General features: G+C 32.8%; 1 protein-coding gene across 8 annotated transcripts in view; it reads right to left on the bottom strand.

The window, feature by feature from the left end:
• Positions 1 to 22,141, bottom strand: part of NECTIN3 (nectin cell adhesion molecule 3) — a 146,976-nt gene that overhangs the window by 54,228 nt on the left and 70,607 nt on the right. For 3 of the 8 annotated variants that reach the window (XR_007908884.2, XM_051819060.2, XM_051819061.2), the window contains exons 6-7: positions 7,655 to 7,793; positions 5,134 to 5,218 (exon numbers count right to left, since the gene is read on the bottom strand). Coding sequence is in view for 6 of the 8 variants with exons in the window: in XM_051819060.2 (XP_051675020.1) it covers positions 5,134 to 5,218; positions 7,655 to 7,793 (224 nt within the window). In the remaining 2 variants the exon portion in view is untranslated. Of the gene's footprint in view, positions 1 to 5,133; positions 5,219 to 7,654; positions 7,794 to 19,422; positions 21,199 to 22,141 lie in introns of those variants that run through there. The other 5 variants (XM_051819058.2, XM_070073170.1, XM_070073171.1 and 2 more) reach the window with 3 other exon arrangements.

The raw sequence follows: 22,141 nt of genomic DNA, 5'->3' as shown, positions 1-22,141 counted from the left end.
GGGTGAACCAACGGCAAAGGAAGACCTTTCTCTCTGTCTCTCTCTCTCACTGTCCACTCTGCCTGTAAAAAAAAAAAAAAAAAAAAGAAAAGAAAGCAGGGGTAACAAGAAACCTAAAATGGCTGAGGCTTATGTCCTTGTTCTATCACCCTGCACCCTTGTGGGAGACCTAGAGGAAGCTCCTGGCTCCTGGCTTTGGACTGGCCCAGCTCCAGCCATTATGTCCATTTGGGGGTAAACCAGCAGACGGAAGATACTCCTCTCTCTCTTTCAGCTTCTGCCTCTCTGTAACTCTGCCTTTCAAATAAATAAATAAATCTTAAAAAAAAAAAAAAAAGGATTGCAGGGCTTCTCATTTTAATAACCAATAACAGTAAATACATAGTAGTACTCTGTGTCAGACACTATTTTAAGGAAGCAGCAAAATTTATTAATTGCAATAAAACTTTGTAAAGAAGGTTTATCTTTTTCTCATTTTAAGATCGTTTTGTAATAGCTTTGATATAGTAAATATAAATTTTATAGATTAAATGTTGCATCTGTATCTCAGTTGAATGAATTTTAATAATTTGACAAATATTTTGATATTTAACCTTAATTATATATATGTATTTTACTTTGAAAAGCTCTCCCTAAATAATAGTAATTTATAAATCATTGCTTCATCCAGCCTTGTTGATTACCAAATTTTTATCCTCCTCAACCCAGAAAAAGGTGTCATAATTCTTGCTACTTAACTCCACTACATACCAACAAAATGCAATATGTAAGATGAAAACTTTTTTTTGCTACTTGAAGGCAAAAATCATACTTGAAATATTCAGTATTTATTTACTTGAATGATCCACTCAGTCACACTTTCTTCCAATCTTGAAGACAAGTGTAAGTAATTCTATCATCTTTTTCCTTGTGATCTCCTGACTCCAAAGATCCTAACTACTAGTAGTATCTGTAAGCATGGTACAAAATCCAGATATTGGGGGGAGGAGGACAAAAACCAGACCACTGATGATTATTTAAAAAGAGTTACCTATTGGCCGGCGCCGCAGCTCACTAGGCTAATCCTCCGCCTTGGGGCGCCGGCACACCGGGTTCTAGTCCTGGTCGGGGCACCGGATTCTGTCCCGGTTGCCCCTCTTCCAGGCCAGCTCTCTGCTGTGGCCAGGGAAGTCTATGATATTATAAAGAACATACGGAAAAAGAGGTTCAAGAGAGGCTTAAATGAAATATGGCATGATTGATAACTGAAACTAACATACCTGAAGGATATATCTCTAACTCTCAAACTTGAGTTTTTTTTAAAACCACAGTTTGGAAGCTGACATTTAGGCTAGTGGTGACATCCTTTGCCCACATCCCTCCACTCTTAATTCTAGTTTTTTGTTAAAGGCAATTCTGGGAGGCCTAAGTAATTGAGTCCCTGCCACCCACGTTGGGAACCTGGGTTGAATTCCTGGCTCCCAGCTTTGACATGGACCTAGCTCTGTTAAAGACATATATCAAAACATGTTATATATAATAAATAAAACTTTTCAGCATTAAAAAAATTTTAAAAAGTGCATCAGTTACCCACTGTGTGCCAAGTACTCTGTTGTGCACTAAGGATACGTGCAGTTCTACACAACAGTGACAGCATCCTTGCATTCACATTGCTTACAGTATGCAGCAGAGGTTCTCAATATTTTGCCCTCAGGACTCCTTCACAGGTTTACCTTTTGAGGACTAAAATTATCTATGTGGGTAACAGCTACCCAAATTCAGCATATTATATATAAAAGTTAATAATTTCTTAAAATATTTAACCTTTAAGAGTGAATATATTCACATCAAGATTCACTTTCAATTATCTTTATATACAGAAGATCAATTTAGTATATATTAAGTAAAGATTTCAACAGTTTGCACCCACACAGAAACACAAAGTGTAAAGTACTGTTTGAGTACTAGTTGAATGGAATGGGAGAGAGAGCGGGAGAGGGGAGGGTTGCCAAGTGGGAGGGAAGTTATGGGGGGGAAAAAGCCACTATAATCCAAAAGCTGTACTTTGGAAATTTATATTTATTAAATAAAAGTTAAAAAAGAGTGAATATATTCTATATTAGTATGAGTAAGATCTTTTAAATAAAAATAATACTTCTAAAACAAAGCTTAGTGAGAAGAGTACCATTCTTATAATTCCATTTTTACAATTTTTAACAATGCCTGGGTGAAAAGGAAAAATCCTGATTTTCCTATCTGCTATTACTACTCAATCTTGCAATATGTTGTTTAGCTGACGGTATCTAAAGAACAAAAACAGCTTCACACAGATATGCAATTGGAAGAGGAAGGACTACTTTGGTAGTCATCAGATAACTAAAAAAATTCTTTGATATTATACCAAAGTTCTCTGCAATTGATAGTTTCTCAGTTAGTTTCCATGTAGACCCTGAAAAATCTTGTTTCAATCATACAAGGACTTTATGCATATATTCCATTTTATGATACAGAGTACTTAACATAGAAAAAACATCAACACATATATGACATTAGTGCAACAAGATTGCAGAAAAGTAGAATTAAAATATAAGTTCTTTTTTTAAATATTTATTTATGTATTTGAAAGGCAGAATGAGAATGAGAATGAGAGAGAGATCTTCCATCTACAGGTTCACTAACCAATAGCTAGGGCCAAAAGAGGCCAAAGCCAGTCAGGAACTCCATCCAGGTCTCATACATGGGTAGCAGGATCTCAAGTAGCCGAACGATCATCAGCAGAGAGTTGGATCAGAAGTGGAATAGCCAACACTCAAACCAGCCCTCAGTGGCTTAACCTGCTGTGCCATAATGCCTGCCTTTCCAAGTTATTTTGATACAAAAATTTTTTAAATCATAAATATTAGGTCTATAATAAGATCTATAATAAGTCCATTAAAATATACACTAAAAATTCCTGGATTTCTAAAATTTCAGCATAAAATAAACTTATCCTTTAATTCTATTTTTCCATGACTTTGTTTCAGTACCCTCAGATGCGTGCCGCCACAAACCTTTACAAACAGTTCGACGCAAGGAAACTGCCACTTCTCAATACCAGACCTCAATCCCCAATATGTAGAGGAGAAACTCTCCAGGCTGACTTCTGTCACTATTACCATAAAATCAGCAGTTGAGCAGGGAGAGATTGCTCCCTCAGGGTAGAAGTGATGGGAGTCTCTTGCTTAAAGCCACTGGTGGCATTCTGGAGGCATGAGACCCTCCTCACTATATGAGACTCACGACTAAAGACTAAGCAGGAATAATTTCATGAGTTTAAAGTTGACAAGTTACCTAGAGCAGTGGAACATTACAAGACATTTACTATTAAAGTATGCCATCAATGCATGAAGCTAAATAATTACATAAACAGATTTCTTGGTAACCAGGAGACAATTACTATACAATTTCCATACTGATAAGATTAAACAAAAAACCAACATCCATATAACCAACATATGACATTAGCGTTCATGAATCATAATACATTATTTTACAGATAGATGATGATTTTAGCTTAAATTTTATTACTAAATGTTTAATGGAATTAAGAATGAAGTTGTTTATTTCACATCCAACTCAAGCTCTCACTCTCCAGAGCAGTTTTAGAGCTAGAGAAAGGAAACAATGTTTTCAACTGATTAATTTTGCAACGGAGGTAACAGAATCAGCTCTGACTCTCTAAAGCCCAATGTTTGCTGTACCTTTTAGGTTTGCTGTAAATTTTCTGAAACATCTTTCATTCCTTTTCCATATAAGTTTTTGTTTCCACCCAGGTTCATGACTTCCAAAGTTATACAACTTACTATTAATAAAAATGACTATTCAGCAACTGAATAATTTCACCCCCAATGTGAAAACTCCAGTCTCCAAAATAATCCAACCAGGAAGTTTCTTAATCCAACCATAATAGAAACTGCAGTATATATCAATGTCAACTCAAATCATCCAAGAAAAATCCTCCTTTTGTATTTATTTAAGCAGTATCTACACTGGTATATATAGCAACCACATTTCCTTGACTGAACCCCAGGTCACATGACCTGAGCCAAAAAACTCTTCCCAACTCAGATGCATTTATAAATATTTGAGAATATAAATAACAAGCCATATAATCCATTGTTAACTTGAAAAGATTAATATTATATCCAATTAAGGTTATCCTAAAAAATGCAAATCTCTAAGAATCTTCCAAAAAAAACTTTCCCAAACTAATCTAGAAATCCTCGGACAGATCACTAGCTTTGCTAAGGGAGGAAAATAGCTTATCTACAGCATCTAACAACAGCCATAACTAAGTATCTTGTCAACATTTCACACTACTTGTCACCTTCAGTTACTTGCCAAAAGTGAGAGATTATGCTACTGCTTAAAAGTCAAGAGGTCTAAAATATGGCATATCTTCAACCTCAGGACACCTAACTTGAATTAATGACAAAGATGGTGCCTACCAACAGTGGGTACACACGTGAGGAAAAGCTCCTTCCTGTTTAGTGCTTGTAAAGTTAACTATTATTAAATGTACAGCTGGCAAAGGAATAGAAGCTGACATCTTGATAGAAACATTCCTTTAGCATTTTCCTACTAAATTAAAAAAATTAATTGTTGACAAATAATTTGCCTTATTTAAACCAAAGCTAGATACATTTTAGGAGGAAAATACCACAGATTATCCCTAGAGGTAAATTCTGGATACAGTGTTATACAACCTCAGTATCTTTTATAGGTAAGAAAGAATAAGACAAAAAAAAAAAAATAAGTTCTTCATGATACTCCTCCAAAGACATTCAACATTTCTAAGTTTTATATAAAATGCATATTTTACAATGAATCTGCATGTCAAAAAACTATACTAATATGTCATCAACTATATGTCATCAACTTTTGGTAAAAAGCCTAACATCATGCTAATGGGTCTTAGCTATGCTCATAACTTTTCTTAATAATTTGTAGACAAGGTTTGATTACCAAAATGTTTCAGAGAAATGACTGAGCATGTTAAGAATTAGATATTATTATGTAATAATTAAGATATAATGACTAGACATTCCAAGAGAAATCAAAAATGGCTACATATTTTTACTGTATTTTAGAATAAGTATATTCAGGAACACATACCTGATATAGGAGGGTTTTCTGAGGCAAAGGGGGAGATCGTTCTTCATACATAGGAGGTGGCTTATGTGTGGGTGGAAGGTCAATCCTGCATTAAAAAGGGTTGGATAAGGTGACTGTCAAATTTAGGAAAAAAAAGAAAGAAAAAGAACCAAAATTTCAAGGTTCTCATAAACTTTGAGGATATTTTTTTACAATACATAAATACATAATTTTATCCTAGTCTACATGTTTAATTCAGTTCTTGTATTTCCTTTCATCTATCAAAGATTTTTCCAATGTTTATGATCAAGCTAGTTGATGGTTAAAGAAGAAATTCACACAGAAGGCTTTTTTTTGAAAATTATAATTAAGTAATTTGGCATAGGACCACTTTTTCACATTTAACTTTGCCTACCAAGATTTTAAAGGCAGTCAAATATGTGTGTCATTACATTTCGTTCCAACGTGGCATAAAAGTACTTTAAAAGATTGTATCTTAAATGACAAAAAGTTTATAATGTATTTTAAATGCTTCTAAAACTGATTTTCAAAAGGCTTCATCATTTAGAATATTTACCACACAATCTAAGATTTGTAATCTACATATATAAATCTTGCCACCTGAAATAAACAAAGGGAACATTATATTCTCAAGGAAGGCACTTATTTTTTCCAAAATGACCTAATTTATAAAACAAAAATCATATTTTCATACATATCAAATAGTTATAAAAATAAATTTAATTATAACTTATAGACCTCTGTAATTTAGAAAATTACATATACCCACACTTTTGAAAATTACAGATTTTTTCAGTACTTTTAATTAGTAAATGAAGATTATCTTTACTAAAGGATAAAGGGAGTCAAAGCTACAGATGAAGTAATAAATCCTCTGTAGTCTGACAATTTTTAAGAGCATAAAGTAAAACTTTATATGAACAGAATCCAAACAATAAATAAAATGGTTACATGAATTTATTAGCCTACTAGTAAAATATGTTTTAAGACCATAGAAAAGGCTCAGATAATCTGGGAACCAACATGATGCTGACAACATGCTACTAACTCTTGAAAAACTCCATTGTCACAGGTATTACTGTGCAAGAATACTTTGCTGTCCTTTGTACAAAATAGCTGTTTCTTTTTGTCTAATGAAAATCACAGCAAAATTTACAGCTTTGAGGGGCCACAGGCTGTTTAGGTAAGAAATCAGGCTTACAGAAGTAAAAAGAATTGTTCACAGTCATACTACTAATTTGACTATGAGGGGCCATAGGTTGTTTAGGTAAGAAAATTATGGAAGTAAAAGGAATTGTTCACGGTCATACTACTAATTTGACTATGATAAAGCTGAAACTGATTCTGATGTGTTTTAAATCCACAGAGACCACTGCTATAATTGTGTCATAATAGAGAGCAGAGATATATACAAAGCATTTATAAGTATAACAGAAATATACTCTTTAAAAGCTAGGCTGTGGCTTTAATATTAAAAACTAATAACTGCTCAAAAATAATGCCATATATATAGAATTTTTTATAAAACATTAATTTGTTCTATCCTCATCACAACAAGCTAAGTAGGTACAGTATGATTCACATTTCACTTATGAAGCACCAAAGCTATCAATGTAATTAAGAGACTCCAAACGTTGCCCCATTTGATTCATTTGAAACAAGGTGCAATTTAGGACTTTCAATTCTAATTCAATGATTAGGTGAAAGAATTATTTATTCTTTAAAGAAATGATGCCTATTTTATAATCACCCAGTATTTTTCTTAATGAAAAAAAAAAAAAAAACTTTAAAACTCAATCTATTTAGGGGCTAACGCTGTGGCGTAGCAGGAAAAGCCGCTGCCTGCAGTGCTGGCATCCCATATGTGCTCCAGTTCGAGTCCCGGCTGCTTCACTTCCAATCCAGCTCTCTGCTATGGCTAGGGAAAGCAGAAGATGGCCCAAGTCCTTGGGCCCCTGTATCAGTGTAGGAGACCTAGAAGCTCCTGGCTCCTGGCTTTGGATCAGCACACCTCCAGCCATTGCAGCCATCCGGAGAGTGAACCAGAGGATGGAACACTTCTCTCTCTGTGTAACTCCAACTTTCAAATAAATAAGTAAATCTAAAAACTCAATCTATATAATAATTCTTAGTAGCTGACAAGCATACACATTTAAGAAGTAATTAAAATTTCTAAAATATTTTTATATTTGTTTTTCAAAAACTACTTACTTCAACAGAGGCCCACTTTGCTATTCAGAAGGCAGAACAACATAAAGTATCATTATGCTGCCATTTAGAAGGATGTCTAATAAGCTATTGTGTAAAATATATCCAATATATTTGTCTCCAGCAGCCCCTTGATATTGTCCATTTATCAAGAGTAGTTTGAGACATTTGGACCAAGTATGGTCATTTAACAAAAGTAATATAATCTTCATTCCATCCTTTGGACTCTATGTATGTGTAGCTGTAAAGAGACATATAAAGACCAATGGATAATGAATACGCACAGTTGAAAACAGGCAGAAAAGTTACCTACACTTTGTCAAGATAGGATGGTCTCTTTTTCCTTGGAGTCAGCAGCACAGTCATAAAGATCGCAATGATAAAAAGGGCAAGAACAGCTCCAATTACAGCTCCAGCAACTGCTATAGAAGAGGTCTGCTTAAATGGAACATCTGTAAAGTAACAAAGATTAGTCTTTTCAAACAATTTTAAAGAGTTTATGATATTGCATATTTTACTTTCTACAATGTGCAGAGACTGCATGATTGAAGTATCTTATCCTACTGCCAGCCCAGAGGAACCCAAATTTGACTGATTAATTTTTTACCATTATGCTAACACCCTTTTCTCCTTCTACCTGAGCACCCAGCTTTGTGTCCTTCAAATTATGAAAAGGATAGCCCTAGTCAGTCATCAACAAGTAAATCTATTCCTGTGGTCAGAGAATGTGTGAAGGAGAAAGGATTAAGAATGAAAACAATTACTCTAAAAGGTGACAAAAATATTACTGTTCTTCAAGACTAGACCAAGAATACAGATACTTACCATTTTTATTCTATGAAAATTTAAAAAAATCTATTGAAGAAGCCAAAAGCCTTCAAGGGAAGATAAAACAACAACCAAATACAACGTATATTACCTAATCAAAGAAGTGACAATGAACACAGTAAAACTTTTAAATGCTTTAAAGCAACATTTTAAAATAGGAGTAAACATTCTAAAACAGTACTCATTGCGTGAAATTTCCCTAATTCATGTATAACTAATAAAAAGTACACTGAACATATCATCTTTACTACAAAATTAAATGTAAATTCTTTCCTATCTCCTGGCTATAGGCACACTAAATCATTTCTGAATACCAATTTCCCTTCCCCAAACCACGTTTTCTAAAATGTAAAAGAAATATGTAGCAATCAGCATTTTCACACACTTTTAAAACTGGTCACTTTATTTCATTAACTACCCCCTCAAAAAAGGAATCTACTAAAATTATCCCATTTAACTATGCATTTGAAAATATAACTATTAAGGGATATGACAAAACTATCGATCTCTGAGTATTATTTTGGCAATCTCAGCCATACTAAATCCACCAGTTAAATTTTGTGGGATGATTCATAATTAACAAAGTTCCTTCACATACATGATTTTGTTAACTAACCAATAACAGTTATTGAAGACAATATTCTATAAATGAAAATACTACAGGTCTTAAATGAAAGATCTCTGTGAGTGAGATCACAGTAGAAAGAACGGGCCATCAAAGAAAGAGGTGCCTTTCTCTGAAGGGAGGAGAGAACTTCCACTTTGACTACGAGCTTGTCTAAATATGATTAGAGTCGGTGAACTCAAAAAGCTTCCATAGCCTTGGCAACTCATGACTAGAGCCTAGGGAGATTACTGACACCATAAACAAGAGTGTCAAATTGTTAAGTCAACAACAGGAGTCACTGTGTACTTACTTCTCATGTGGGATCTGTCCTTAGTGTGTTGTCCAATGTGAAGTAACTAGTACTGAAACAGTATTTTACACTTTGTGTTTCTGTGTGGGTGCAAACTGATGAAATCCTTACTTAATATATACTAAATCGATCATATGTATATAAAGATAATTGAAAATGAATCTTGATGTGAATGGAATGGGAGAGGGAGCAGAGATGGGAGGGATGCGAGTGGGAGGGAAGTTATTGGGGGGGAAAGCCATTGTAATCCATAAACTGTACTTTGGAAATTAATATTTAATAAATAAAAGTTTTAAAAAAAAGAAAATACTACAGGTCTGAAGTTAAATAATCTGCCCAAGGTCATTGAATTAATGGGCAGTAAAGAACACAGTGAACTAAAAGACTGGGATAGGATATAAACTTTCCCACACCTTTGTAAAAATTATTTTCTTTGACAACATCTAATATAGACTTGCCTTTTGTCTATTTGGTAATGAAGAATTCTGTTTTCACTAAATTAACATATTCACAAATATTCAAATTACTTACTCTTAAGTAGCTACAATTATTGTTAGGATCCAGATGTAGCAAATTTAAATTAAGCACTATCAGGTCTGAAATATATATTACCTACGTACCATCATAGTATTTCTATGCTTATGAATATATATTTAATTATTTCCCAACTACTATAAAAATATGAATCACATGGTGTTTCACATTACTAAAAGTAATGTTTTATTTTCTCTGTAACTATTAAAATTTCTCTAGTATACTAACAAGCCTTGGTTTATTTACTAGAGGGTTACCTTGTTAGGATCATTCTAGACTAAAATTCTTATGAATACAAGTCACCTACTTCAATTTTTTTCAAACCTTGAATAGAATCTAAAATTAGTGAAATAGCACACAATTAATTATTCTTAAACATTATAGCCAACTCAGGCAATTCATATTGCTACCCTCATCTGCTAACACAGTCTTGGTTTGTCTATTGTTGCTTATTTCTCCAGTCCTTATCTCCATTTGAAAATATGCTAGATGAGAAAAAGATTAGAAATCTAGTGCAGTTCAATATTACTTTGCACTTGTAAATGTGAAAAACAGATATGAGAATACTTACAAATAACCTATTCTACACCATAATTTGATGAGAAAATTAATATCACATATATAGTAATACTTCCAAACTTACTTTTCAAAAGTTTACTTTGAATAGAATTAGCCTAAATTAAGACTTTCAATCTACAAATAATCATAAATTAATCAGACCTGCCATCTCCTTCAAGAAAGCCTTTCATCATGGAATGCCAAGACACTCTGGCAAAACAAAAAAAAAGGGGGGGGAGGGGTTGGGGGGGACCAAGTGAAAGATCTCTGTGAGTGAGATCCCAGTAGAAACAACAGGCCGTCAAAGGAGGTACCTTTCTCTGAAGGGAGGAGAGAACTTCCACTTTGACTATGACCTTGTCTAAATAAGATCAAAGTTGGTGAACTCAAATGGCTTCCATAGCCTTGGCAACTCATGACAAGAGCCTAGGGTGATTACTGTCACCATAAACAAGAGTGTCAAATTGTTAAGTCAACAACAGGAGTCACTGTGCACTTACTCCTCATGTAGGATCTCTGTCCTTAATGTGTTGTTCAATGTGAATTAATGCTATAATTAGTACTCAAACAGTATTTTATACTTTATGTTCTGTGTGGGTGCAAACTGTTGAAGTCTTTACTTAATATATACTAAATTGATCTTCTGTATATAAAGATAATTGAAAAGGAATCTTGATGTGAATGGAATGGGAGAGGGAGGAGATGGGAGGGTTGCGGGTGGGAGGGAAGTTATAGGGGGTAAAAGCCATTGTGATCCATAAACTGTACTTTGGAAATTTATATTTACTAAATAAAAGTTTAAAAAAAAAGCCTTTCATTTAATTTTAGCAACAGTCTGCAATTTAATGGTGTTTTGTTAGATATTAAAGCATATTCATGTAACTTTTAGCATCTTAAAATAATTACCAACTTAAAATAGTTGCTTTTAATATGATGAAGTAATTCTCATGTCTTAAACAGATACAATTTTTAAACATTTTAATTATGACCTGCTAATCCAATTCTGTTATATTACTTTTTTTTTTTTTTTGGACAGGCAGAGTGGACAGTGAGAGAGAGAAAGAGACAGAGAGGAAGGTCTTCCTTTTGCCGTTGGTTCACCCTCCAATGGCCGCCGCGGCCAGCACGCTGCGGCCGGCGCACCGCACTGATCCGATGGCAGGAGCCAGGTGCTTCTCCTGGTCTCACATTGGGTGCAGGGCCCAAGGACTTGGGTCATCCTCCACTGCACTCCCTGGCCACAGCAGAGAGCTGGCCTGGAAGAGGGGCAACCAGGACAGAATCCGGTGCCCCGACCGGGACTAGAAGCCAGTGTGCCGGTGCCGCAAGGCAGAGGATTAGCCTATTGAGCCGCGGCGCCGGCCGTTATATTAGTCTTAAAGCATTTAGATCTAGGATGTTCTGAACAAGAGTTAACCATGTACACATGACATTTCCTTCTATCATAATACAGGCATCTTTATTTCACCTGGTTCCATTAATTCATTCTTTATGCATACGTATCATTTTTTGAGCATACCTCTTCATAGTTTCAGAATAGGCAGGTAAGTGCTGAAATGAGCAATTAGAAAAATGAGGCATGAATCCATTTACTGACTGGATAATATACTGCACATAGGAAAATTGTTAAATATATATGGGCTATATTTCATATTTCCTTTTTTGATTATAGCTGTAATTGAGAAGAAAGATGTAATATATTTAAAGGTATTAGTATTTTGAGGATATTGAATTGAACATCAGTATGAAATAAAAAGAGGTGCAACCATTTGAATTCATGCCAAAGTATTCTGATGAAAACTGAGAATTATAGTCTTAAACACTGCCTCTGCACACACACAAAAATACAAACTATTTAGACTCTATTCCAATAAAACCACTACAAGGGAAAAAAAAATTAGAGGAGTACATACAGAGAACTTAGCACTTTTAAATGCTAAGCTGGTTTACTGGGTGACTGACATGAAACCAACACTACCATCAACTAAGGAAATGTTCTACTAAATCTAATGGCAGGCTTACAAGTAGCAGAAAACAAAGACAAGAGAATTAAAATATTTATCATTAAAAATTCTTGCATGTGTCTATAAAAAAAAGCTTGCTGTTATCACAGCAGCTATTGTAACCCACATTCATTGGAAATTTATCTTCAAAAGGCAGACTACTAATAATTAAAGATATTACACATGTCTTCTGAGGAAATGTTCAAAAATTAGGTATACATCATACTAAAACATTTAATAGAGATATAAGAAATATATTTGGGGGGGAAACACATAGATGGTTAACTTTCATAGACACTAAACTAGGTGAAACCAACTATTGTCCTGATACAAGTGAATATAAAAGTGATGGCTATTTAAGCATATGTGCACACCTAATACACATCTTAAATGTACACAACAGTGTCCTCCTTTCTCTTCAGTAGCTTTGACAAAACTTCAGTGATGACATCATGATTCAAAGATTAATGTGATGGACTACAAGTGAAACTTCCTCTTATTTGTTCTCATACTATATACCATTGTATTACCATTTTTTTCCATACACTCATTTTTCATTAGCCCCTTTTCAATAGCCCCTTTATCTTCTCATTATCACATCTGAGCCTTTATAACCATCCAAATATTTATCTCTTTTTAAAAATAAAAGTGCTCTGAATTTGGGTCTGATCAGTCTCCTCAACCTCTCATCCAACAAATTACCAAGTATCGTTATGTGCCAACCATTGTGCAATTTAAAAATGCAAGGATGTTTTACAGTCTTGAATCCTCATAAAAGGGAGCAAAATGGGTCACAGAATTCATGAAATATAATAATCCAATGAATGTAAAATACTACCACTCATCTTTTTTAAAGGGCATTTAATATAATGTTTACCAGAATATAACACACAGATAGGCACTGATGGCTTTGCTTGTTCCACTCTGTCAGGTGTTCAACTGCCACAAAGGGCATCTACAGTATCCTATGAGAAGAATTGAGCTGGAATAGTTCTGGAACTAAATCAAGCAGACACATACAGCATCACTTAGTTATTCCTTTTCAGCATAATCTATATTCCATGACACATGAAAGCTCAGCTCAATAAACTGATATAAAAATTTAGCCAACATTTACAATGCAGAGGAGGAATTACATGGGTGTCCCATGTGACAGCTGAATACTTGACACATGGACCAAGGGAGTGTTATCAGTGCTTAATCCATATGTTATATACTAGTACATACTTATTCCTAATAAATGTGATTCTGACAAAGAATTGGTAAAATAAAGATAGCACTAGTAACACATGTACAAATAACACTAAAAACTAGCAATATAAATAGTTCTACTCCTAGTATATGAATATCAGTTATATTATGAAATAAAACCATAGCAATCTAGTAAGATGTGACAAGCAAAGAGATTCAAATAAATAAGGCAACTGACTAAAATATTTACATTCACTCATTAACAATAAACCTCATATCCAACCATGATAGCTAACATGAGGGTAATATTATTCGGATTACCAAGACGCTGAAAAATCATGCATTTTGAACATAAAGAAAAACTCTGAAAACAGTGGTTGAGATAAAAACTGTTCACTTCCCCAACAATGTACTTCTTCTATTTGAACTTGTTTTCAAGAAATAGCATTTTAGTTAGCACACTTAAAAACTCTCTACTGACACACACTGAAAAAACTCTCTACTGACACACACTGAACATGCAATCAGATGTTTGAAACAGTGAATCCAAAGGTATAAAATTAAATTAAACAAGTGAAGCACAATCATGTGGTTTTCTCAAAAACGTCATAGTAAAAATGTTAACTTTTCAAATAAAGCACATATTGCTTCCCGTATTACGGTGTTAAGTAAGAAAAAGCATTAATACTTTCAGAGCATTTTCAGTTATAATTTCCATTTCTATTTTATAATGCATTAGCCCACTGCTATAAAAATGGACATGTAATTGGACTACATACTAATTTTTAACTGATAGTCAAAAGAACTTTCATTAGTCTGGAAAAGACAGGTAGAAACCAGATTAAAATGTGAAGTTACGGTAGACTTAAGTTGATCTAAAAGAATACAGGCAGTCATCAATAATTCTAAAGAAGGAAATTTCATAAATCATTTGAGCTGGATCTTTACTTGTGTGGACAAATGGGGAAAGGTAACTTTAGACATATTCAGACATCAAAGCACATGGTGCTTTTTTTAAAACCAAAATTAACACTAAACAGATCTAGACTCTAACAGGCTAACTATTAACAGATCCAGACATTGAGTATCAGATGGCTCCCAAATTCAGAGCTTTACAAAAGTCGGCATTCTGTGCCTTCTGATGGGAGAATATACCCTATGAAGTAATCTTGTCCCCCAAATTAAACCTGAATCTAATCCCAAGTTCTAGACTCCACTATCAATTTAAAGATGACACAGGATGATTCATATGGGTGAAATTGGCACAATCCAAACTGGGAAACTGTAAGAAAAAAGAAATTGTTTTCTAAACAAATAAATTGCAAGGGAAAAATGAGGGGTGGGCAGGGGATGGCACCGATTAAATGGCATTTCTAGCAAACAAAGTATATGGATCATACTCAGATCCAGACAAAACCTGAAAAAAATCTTCTGTTGTATATAAAGATAACTGAAAATGAATTTTGATGTGAATGGAATGGGAGAGGGAGCAGGAGATGGGAGGGGTTGCGGGTGGGAGGGAAGTTATGGGGTGAAAAAGCCACTGTAATCCAAAAGCTGTACTTTAGAAATTTATATTTATTAAATAAAAGTTAAAGAAATTTTGGTCTTATAAATTATTGATATTAATAAATTATGAATTTCTTCTACAACAATTATATCATGGTTAGTTTTCAAAATGTCCTTATCCTTTAGAATTAAATACTGATTTATATTTAAAGAAGTAGTAATGGCAAAAGAGCTTACGTGGGTATGGGTATAAATGAAACAACATTGATCAAGAACTGATAGTAACTGAAGATGAGGTTAATTTATTCACTCTATTTTTGTACAATTTTCCATAAACTCTAAAAAAAAAAAAAATGGGAAAGTGTTCAAAGCATCTAAAGTCAGTTATTTTCCTGACTTTTGGAAAACAGTGTCTCTTCATAACTGGATTTTCCAAAATGTTTCTCATACCTGAGATTCTACAGGTAGATGCCATGTGCATGCAGAAATATTAAATAGGCATGTAAGGAAGTGAGGCCTCCAGTTATTCTGAAGTTTTGAGAATCATTTGTATTTTTTAATTTATCATTCTAAAACTCATGTTTTAGTCTGTTTCAATCATTAGCACCCAGCCAGAACCTATTAACTGAAAGGTATCATTGCATATATATTAACTAACTAAAAGGCATTGAAATATATCTTGTCCCCCTATTGAAGCATGTTTTATGCTTCTAAAATGAAATGGGTAAGAATAACTATTACCATCGTTCAAGAAAAGACTATTAAACATACATACAATAAAAGCTTTTTTGTAAGCAAAACTAACTTTCAAACTCTTGACAGAAACCTATCTCTACTTAAGTCAAAGAACAGATAAGAAACAGTTTTAAAACATGAAACTTGATGTATGCTGTACACTATTCCAAAGACTCTCTTATGCATTTTTGAGGGTATACCATGAGAGGATCTCGAAATTCCATTCAAATTGTATGTTAATCACAAAACAGTTGCTGCATTTTTTAAAATAAAGTTTAGAGAAAACATACAATTTAAAATGTCAAAAAGATGCAGTGAAAATGATTACACAAATCATTCAAAATACTGTTATTTGTAATCAAAACTCACAAACAGTAAGTAAACATTATTAAAGGGCAAGATCAATATCTCATGAAATGTGTTCATTTCAAAGTGAAAGTCAATGGTCATCTCTTGATATCCACAAGAAATATTCAAACCCCTTTGATAAAATGGTGTATTATTTGCACATGTCTTACGTACATCTCCCACATACTTTAAATCATCTCCATATTACTTACAATATCTAACATGTAAATGCTTTGTAAATACTTGTTACACTGCTTAGGAAATAATAACAAGAAAAAAATGCCTATACATGATCAGTACAGATGGAAACCTTTCTCAGATGTTTTCTAATGTTATTCACGTGTATATGAAATACGAATTAAATGGTTAATATCATATTCTCAGAACTGTACCTATGAACTACATTTAATCTATTCTCTTTGTGTTAATATTACGATAACATGAAAAAGTCTCAAAAAAATGTTTAAGTGATTAAAAATTTTTAAAATTTAAAAAAATCAAAGTTTAATGACTAACACCTAATTCTATGTGCTCTCTGAAACTTTAACTGTATCCTTAATATGGTATTAGTCTTGTCCGAGAAAAGAAATAAAGTAGGCTCTAATTCTCTACTTTGATAGCTAAATGTGGAATAAACACAGGACAGAATATTATTCCATCATCAAAAAGAATGTAATCCTGACATCTACAGCAAAGGATGGAACTGGAGTTCATTAAGTGAAACAAGCTAGACAAAGAAAGGCAAATGCAGTGTGCTCTCTCTCATATGTGGAAGCTAAAGAAGAAAAGGTCAATTTGAAATCAGAAAAGTGATTACTAGAGAATGGATAGGATGGTTGGGGAGGCACAGATAGTGGTAGGATAAAGGAACCAAAAACACTGTTGGATGAAAAGTAATAGGTTCCAGAGTCACACAGCACAGTGGTGTGACAAGAGATCACAAAAACGTGTCACAGACTGTAATAACACTGGAGGCAAGGAGCTGGCAAGCACCAAACATGGAAGAATGGTAAGGAAAAGGGAGGTCAAATGTCTTATTTGTTCAGTTCACACATTAGTTGAAATATTTCATTGTGTTAATTAAAAAAAATAAAGGAAAATAGGCTACATCCACACATGCAAACACACACACTAGAAAATACCATAATGAGAACAAAGAACATAATACATAGTCATAGGTTCATTACAGAAATATACTTCTGAAGATTTTTTTAAACTTTTATTTAAAAATTAGTTGCATGGTTATTAGGAATAACACCTAGTATGTAAGTTGAGAAAGCAAGAAAAAAAAAGAAATGAGATGAGATGAGATGAGATGAGATGAGATGAGATGAGAAGAGAAGAGAAGAGAAGAGAAGAGAAGAGAAGAGAAGAGAAGAGAAGGAAAGAGAGAGAGAGAGAGAAAGAAAAAGAAAAAGAAAAAGAAAAAGAAAAAGAAAAAGAAAAAGAAAAAGAAAAAGGAAGGGAGGGAGGGAGGGAGGGAAGGAAGAAGAGAGAGAGAGAGAAAGAAAGAAAATAAATTAGATTACCACAGGTACAAACTAAAATTAAACCCCAACTCAATCTACCCAAAATTTGAGAAAGAACCTTTTTATGAACAGTATATTTCGAATTAGCAAGTATACAGGAAAAACAATTCAATCTATTCTACTATTAAAATTAAAAATTCAATCTAGGTACCATTTTCCTTTCTTGTATTTTACACTAATTACTTCCATATTTGTCAAAAACAAAGTGAATCTCAAATAGATGTTTTCACATACAAAATCACTAAATTATCTCAATTTTTACACTTACACACTGAACTTCCTACAGTCTCTTAATGCATGATATGTAGCCAGCCTGATAAACTTGCCTGTGTTTAGCTATCAGAAGCAATATTTACTACTAAAAAAAATCTTAATTGTTTCTTTAATTAGATTAATCAAAAAGAAACCTATTAGGCACATGATAAAAATTAAACCTTTCAACTATAGAAGTATTATTATTACAGTTAATCTCTAGCTTATTGAAGTTCCAATGTATTTTAATAAAAATGGCAGAAAAGAGTTACATTCATCTTCACTGTATTAATGAAATATTTTAACCATTATCAAGGAAAACCGTAAAGCGAATACAAAAATGCAAAAACCATTTAAAACATATGAAAGAAATATATAAACAAAAAAGAGTAAAAATACTCATTCATCTTTTCCAAGAATACAGTAGGACTCTCATACATACTTATCAATTTGCTGTGTACATTACTGGTATTCAAAAAATTAATTTAATAAAACTATTTAATATGACTATTCATGTATGCAAACATGTCTGTATGTACAGTAAACATACATAAAGTTCTAATAAACAACAGTGCAATGCTTCCAAAGTCTTAAGCCCTAATACCAGATTCTTAAAATTTGGAAACTTCCCAGTTTGCCAAATTATTTATATTAATGATACAGAATACATTAAATACTCACTTGTGGATTTCTTGCTGCCCTCTGCCACAAAAACAAAAACAATAATCAAGTGCACAGCTAGTCATAAAGGAAAAGGAAGTTCAAAATCATTAAGTAGATATTTTTTAAGTGTAGTTCTTGAAAGACATCTTCAAATGGAGATTTATACATAATCCTAAATGAGATTATTCTGCTTAGATTAATACAGTATTTCAAACTGTTATTTCTAAAGAGAAAATTCTAATTTAAAAAGCCACAAATTTGTATCTTTCATGGAAAGAAATTCTTGACCTATCATCTGGTGGCCATATGATCTGTGATATTTAAATAAAAAATAGTCACTTCAATCACAGCGTAGTATTAAGAAAGGATTCTTCCAATGGTGTTGCCCAAAGTCTTACTATTTTCATATATACGTCATTAACCATATCAAAACTCAGATATTTTTAAAGAAGCTATCAGTGACCTTTACTTAATTTCATTCCTTAACATGACATAGTCTGTAACCCAGTGTTTGGGAAGAGAAATAAAATGTTTCTAATTTCCACAAAATATTCCTAGTTTAAAAAAAAAGGAAACTAGTAAATATTCACTTAAAAGAAAGCTTTTTATGACTTGCAACATTCCACCAACCTTAGAATTCTATCTTCTAAAACACAGGCTTGATGAGAATTGAAAGCATGGTGGTTAGGAGGGTTAAAAAAGTATTTACTTTTGCTTTTCATTAAAAAAATAATTTATTTATAATTCTCTTACTCACTTTCACTTCATTTCCCTGGCAAACATTTATCCTACACAGTACTTTTTTTCAAATGAATCATCAATACAAAAACATTCTTTGGGCTTCAAAACAGCTGTGTTACAATTTTACAGAACTCCACTACAGAAGCAATTTAATTACCTCACAAAGATCCATTTAGGAAGATTTAGATAGTATCTATTTCTAAAAGATACATGATTCTGGAAAGAATATAATGAATTATGTAAAATATGAACAAACAAAAAAACTCCTCATGATATGTTTCCAGTTTTAATTGGGATAACAAAAATCTTGAAACACATACATACATTTAGAGGGAAAAGGGGATGATTTGCCAATATCCATTTGCAAGTGTTAATGACCAGTTCTATAATTCAGATTTTTCTACTTCAATTCAAAGTTTCAAAGTTTATTCTAAATTTCTTTTCTGTACATTTACCCGTCTGAACAACATCAACATTAAATGACTAAAACAAGATGGTCTAAAAAATTCTTTGTATAGACTTCTGGTTGGAATATATCATTTCTAAAACTAATACTCCAATATACTGAAATTCCCTCTCTGTACTGTATTTAACTGTGTATATCTTTTCATTACTATTCATATATGTAGGCCATAAAACATTAAAATAAGGCTACTGTTTAATGTACCAAAATCCATGTTCACAAGACAATATAATTGTCTTCCAGAGATGAAAAAAACTGCAATAATTATTTTTAAAAGGCATGTTTTATTCCTCTTGTATATATTTTGGACAAAAATATTGATCAGCTAATTATGCTCTTTCACACATCATATTCACTGAGTTTACTACCACAGTTTTAGTGCAACAAAATATCTTTGCAAAGCCACTCTACAGTAATTATGGCAAGGCTCATTAAAATGCAGAGGTAAATATTCCATTTGTATAGAAACTTAGAAAATAATGTTTTGAAAAAGAAAGATGTTCAACTAGGCTGAATTTTTTTGGATGCTAAAAATATTTAGAAACATTTCTTGAATTAATTTTATAGTCAATTTTGATGCAGTATCATTTAGTGGTAATAAACTTTGAGAGGTATATGTTTAACAAACATACTTGAGAGTATAGTTTTAGGTAAACATTTAACACACAATGCCAAGGTAGTTTCCTTTTTTTGTTTAATTTTTGTACCAAAAACTCATACATTTAACGTTGACATTTCCTCTTACCTGTGTGCCTCAGATTAATAAAGTACTCTGCATTAAAATTTAAATCTTGAGACAGTAGTACAGCATTGAAAAAAATTGTAAAGCAGCTCAGATACACTGAATCTAGATTTTACATTTTCATTTGTCAGAATAGAATATAAAAAGCTTGAAAATCAACTTGAAAAAGCTTATTCTTCCTCAAGAAAAAGTATGAACAATCTGAAAATGATCAACTAGTATGAATGAAACATTGTACATAGTTAAGTCACATTTAGTGGTTGCTAAACATACCACTCCCTCCTGGAAATTACGGAACCATCTACATGTGAAACTAAGTCATCTTCATTTTCGTCATAATGTTCATCACCGACGAACTTCATTCCCATTTTTAGATCTTCGTAATAATCCATTGGTCTTTCAAACCTATTGAGATTTTCTACATTGTTCCACTGGGTCTTTTCAGGTTCTTCTAAATAGTCTTTACGTATTAGATTGTTCACTGGATTTTTGTTTTCTTTTTTTACACTGTCTGGATAAGAATCAAGCTCATCTTGTTGAAGAACATCTATTTGTGATTCTTTTTGCATATCTGAAGGTGGAATGTAGTTCTTGGCAAAGTAGTCTCCACGAAACGTCCGTCTTCTCCTATAGCAGAATATTCCAGCCAAAACACTTACAAGCACTATGAAGAGAGCCCCACCCACTACGCTAGCAATGATTGTGCCAATTGTGTCATCCTTAATTGTTGCCAAGGTTGACAATGGGAAAGGCAACTTTTTAGGTTCTGTTGCTAGATCCTCGATGTCAGCAGTTGAGGGTTGCCACTGAATGGTAGGCTGAAGGGTGGTAGTGGTAGGAGGATCTAATGGAAACAGTAAAGATAGACAAGACACAGAAAGGCAAAGAATGTCAATGCAAGCTGATTCAGCAGCAAGTTGAAAAGACAGCACAGTTAATGAATATAAATTCACAGTAACAATAGTTTTTCATTCTTAATTAAGATAGATGATAGTGGTACTTATGTATTTTAAAAAAATATAAAACTGACATTTAGTCAGTTACCAATTAAGTAAATCCTAAATTATTCTACATCAAGTTTAAGAGTGGTAGTATACAACAGGGAATAGGTCATCTCTTTTTTGTTTATTTGTTAAATGAAGTGTATTATATTAAATATCCCATACACAGCTGGCTTAAGAATTATCATATCAAAAAAATCTAATAATTCAAATGCATATATTCTTAGCCAGTAGCACAACTAAACAAAAGAATGAAAAATTAAAGCCAGTTTTCTTAATATCCATTTTTACCTAATATGGCTTATTTTTATGATATGAGCTTATTTTTGAAAGAATGAAAAACTATAGATTCTTGTTAAGTGGGCATAGTACAAGCCATTGGTTTAATAATTCTCTCAAAAATATTTTACTTAAACATTTTAAGAAAGAAGTTATATAATAAAGACCATTATTCAGTAGTTTAAAAATAAAAGCATATGTTTCAACTGTGTTAACCAAATTGGCTATTATCAAATGAGACTATATAAACATAGATTAAGTTAAAAAGTTATAAATCATAGATTGATAAATTAATGCTCATCATCACATCTAATACTCCATAGGTAAGATATCTGAACATTTAGAAAATTAAGGAATTTTAACTATTTCTGCAAAATTTAATATTAATGCTTCAGGATGGAGTCTCAAAAAGAATAACTAATATTTTAGAGAGAACATTCTAATAATACTAAAATATTAGATGCAAATGAACCTGTGAACTTAGAAATTAGATTACAGAGTAAATAG

The sequence above is a fragment of the Oryctolagus cuniculus genome, chromosome 4 (genome assembly GCF_964237555.1).
Source record: "Oryctolagus cuniculus chromosome 4, mOryCun1.1, whole genome shotgun sequence".
In the NCBI taxonomy this organism is placed as follows: domain Eukaryota; kingdom Metazoa; phylum Chordata; class Mammalia; order Lagomorpha; family Leporidae; genus Oryctolagus; species Oryctolagus cuniculus.
Note: the sequence above shows the minus strand (reverse complement) of the source record. Positions and strands in the feature narration are given on the sequence as shown.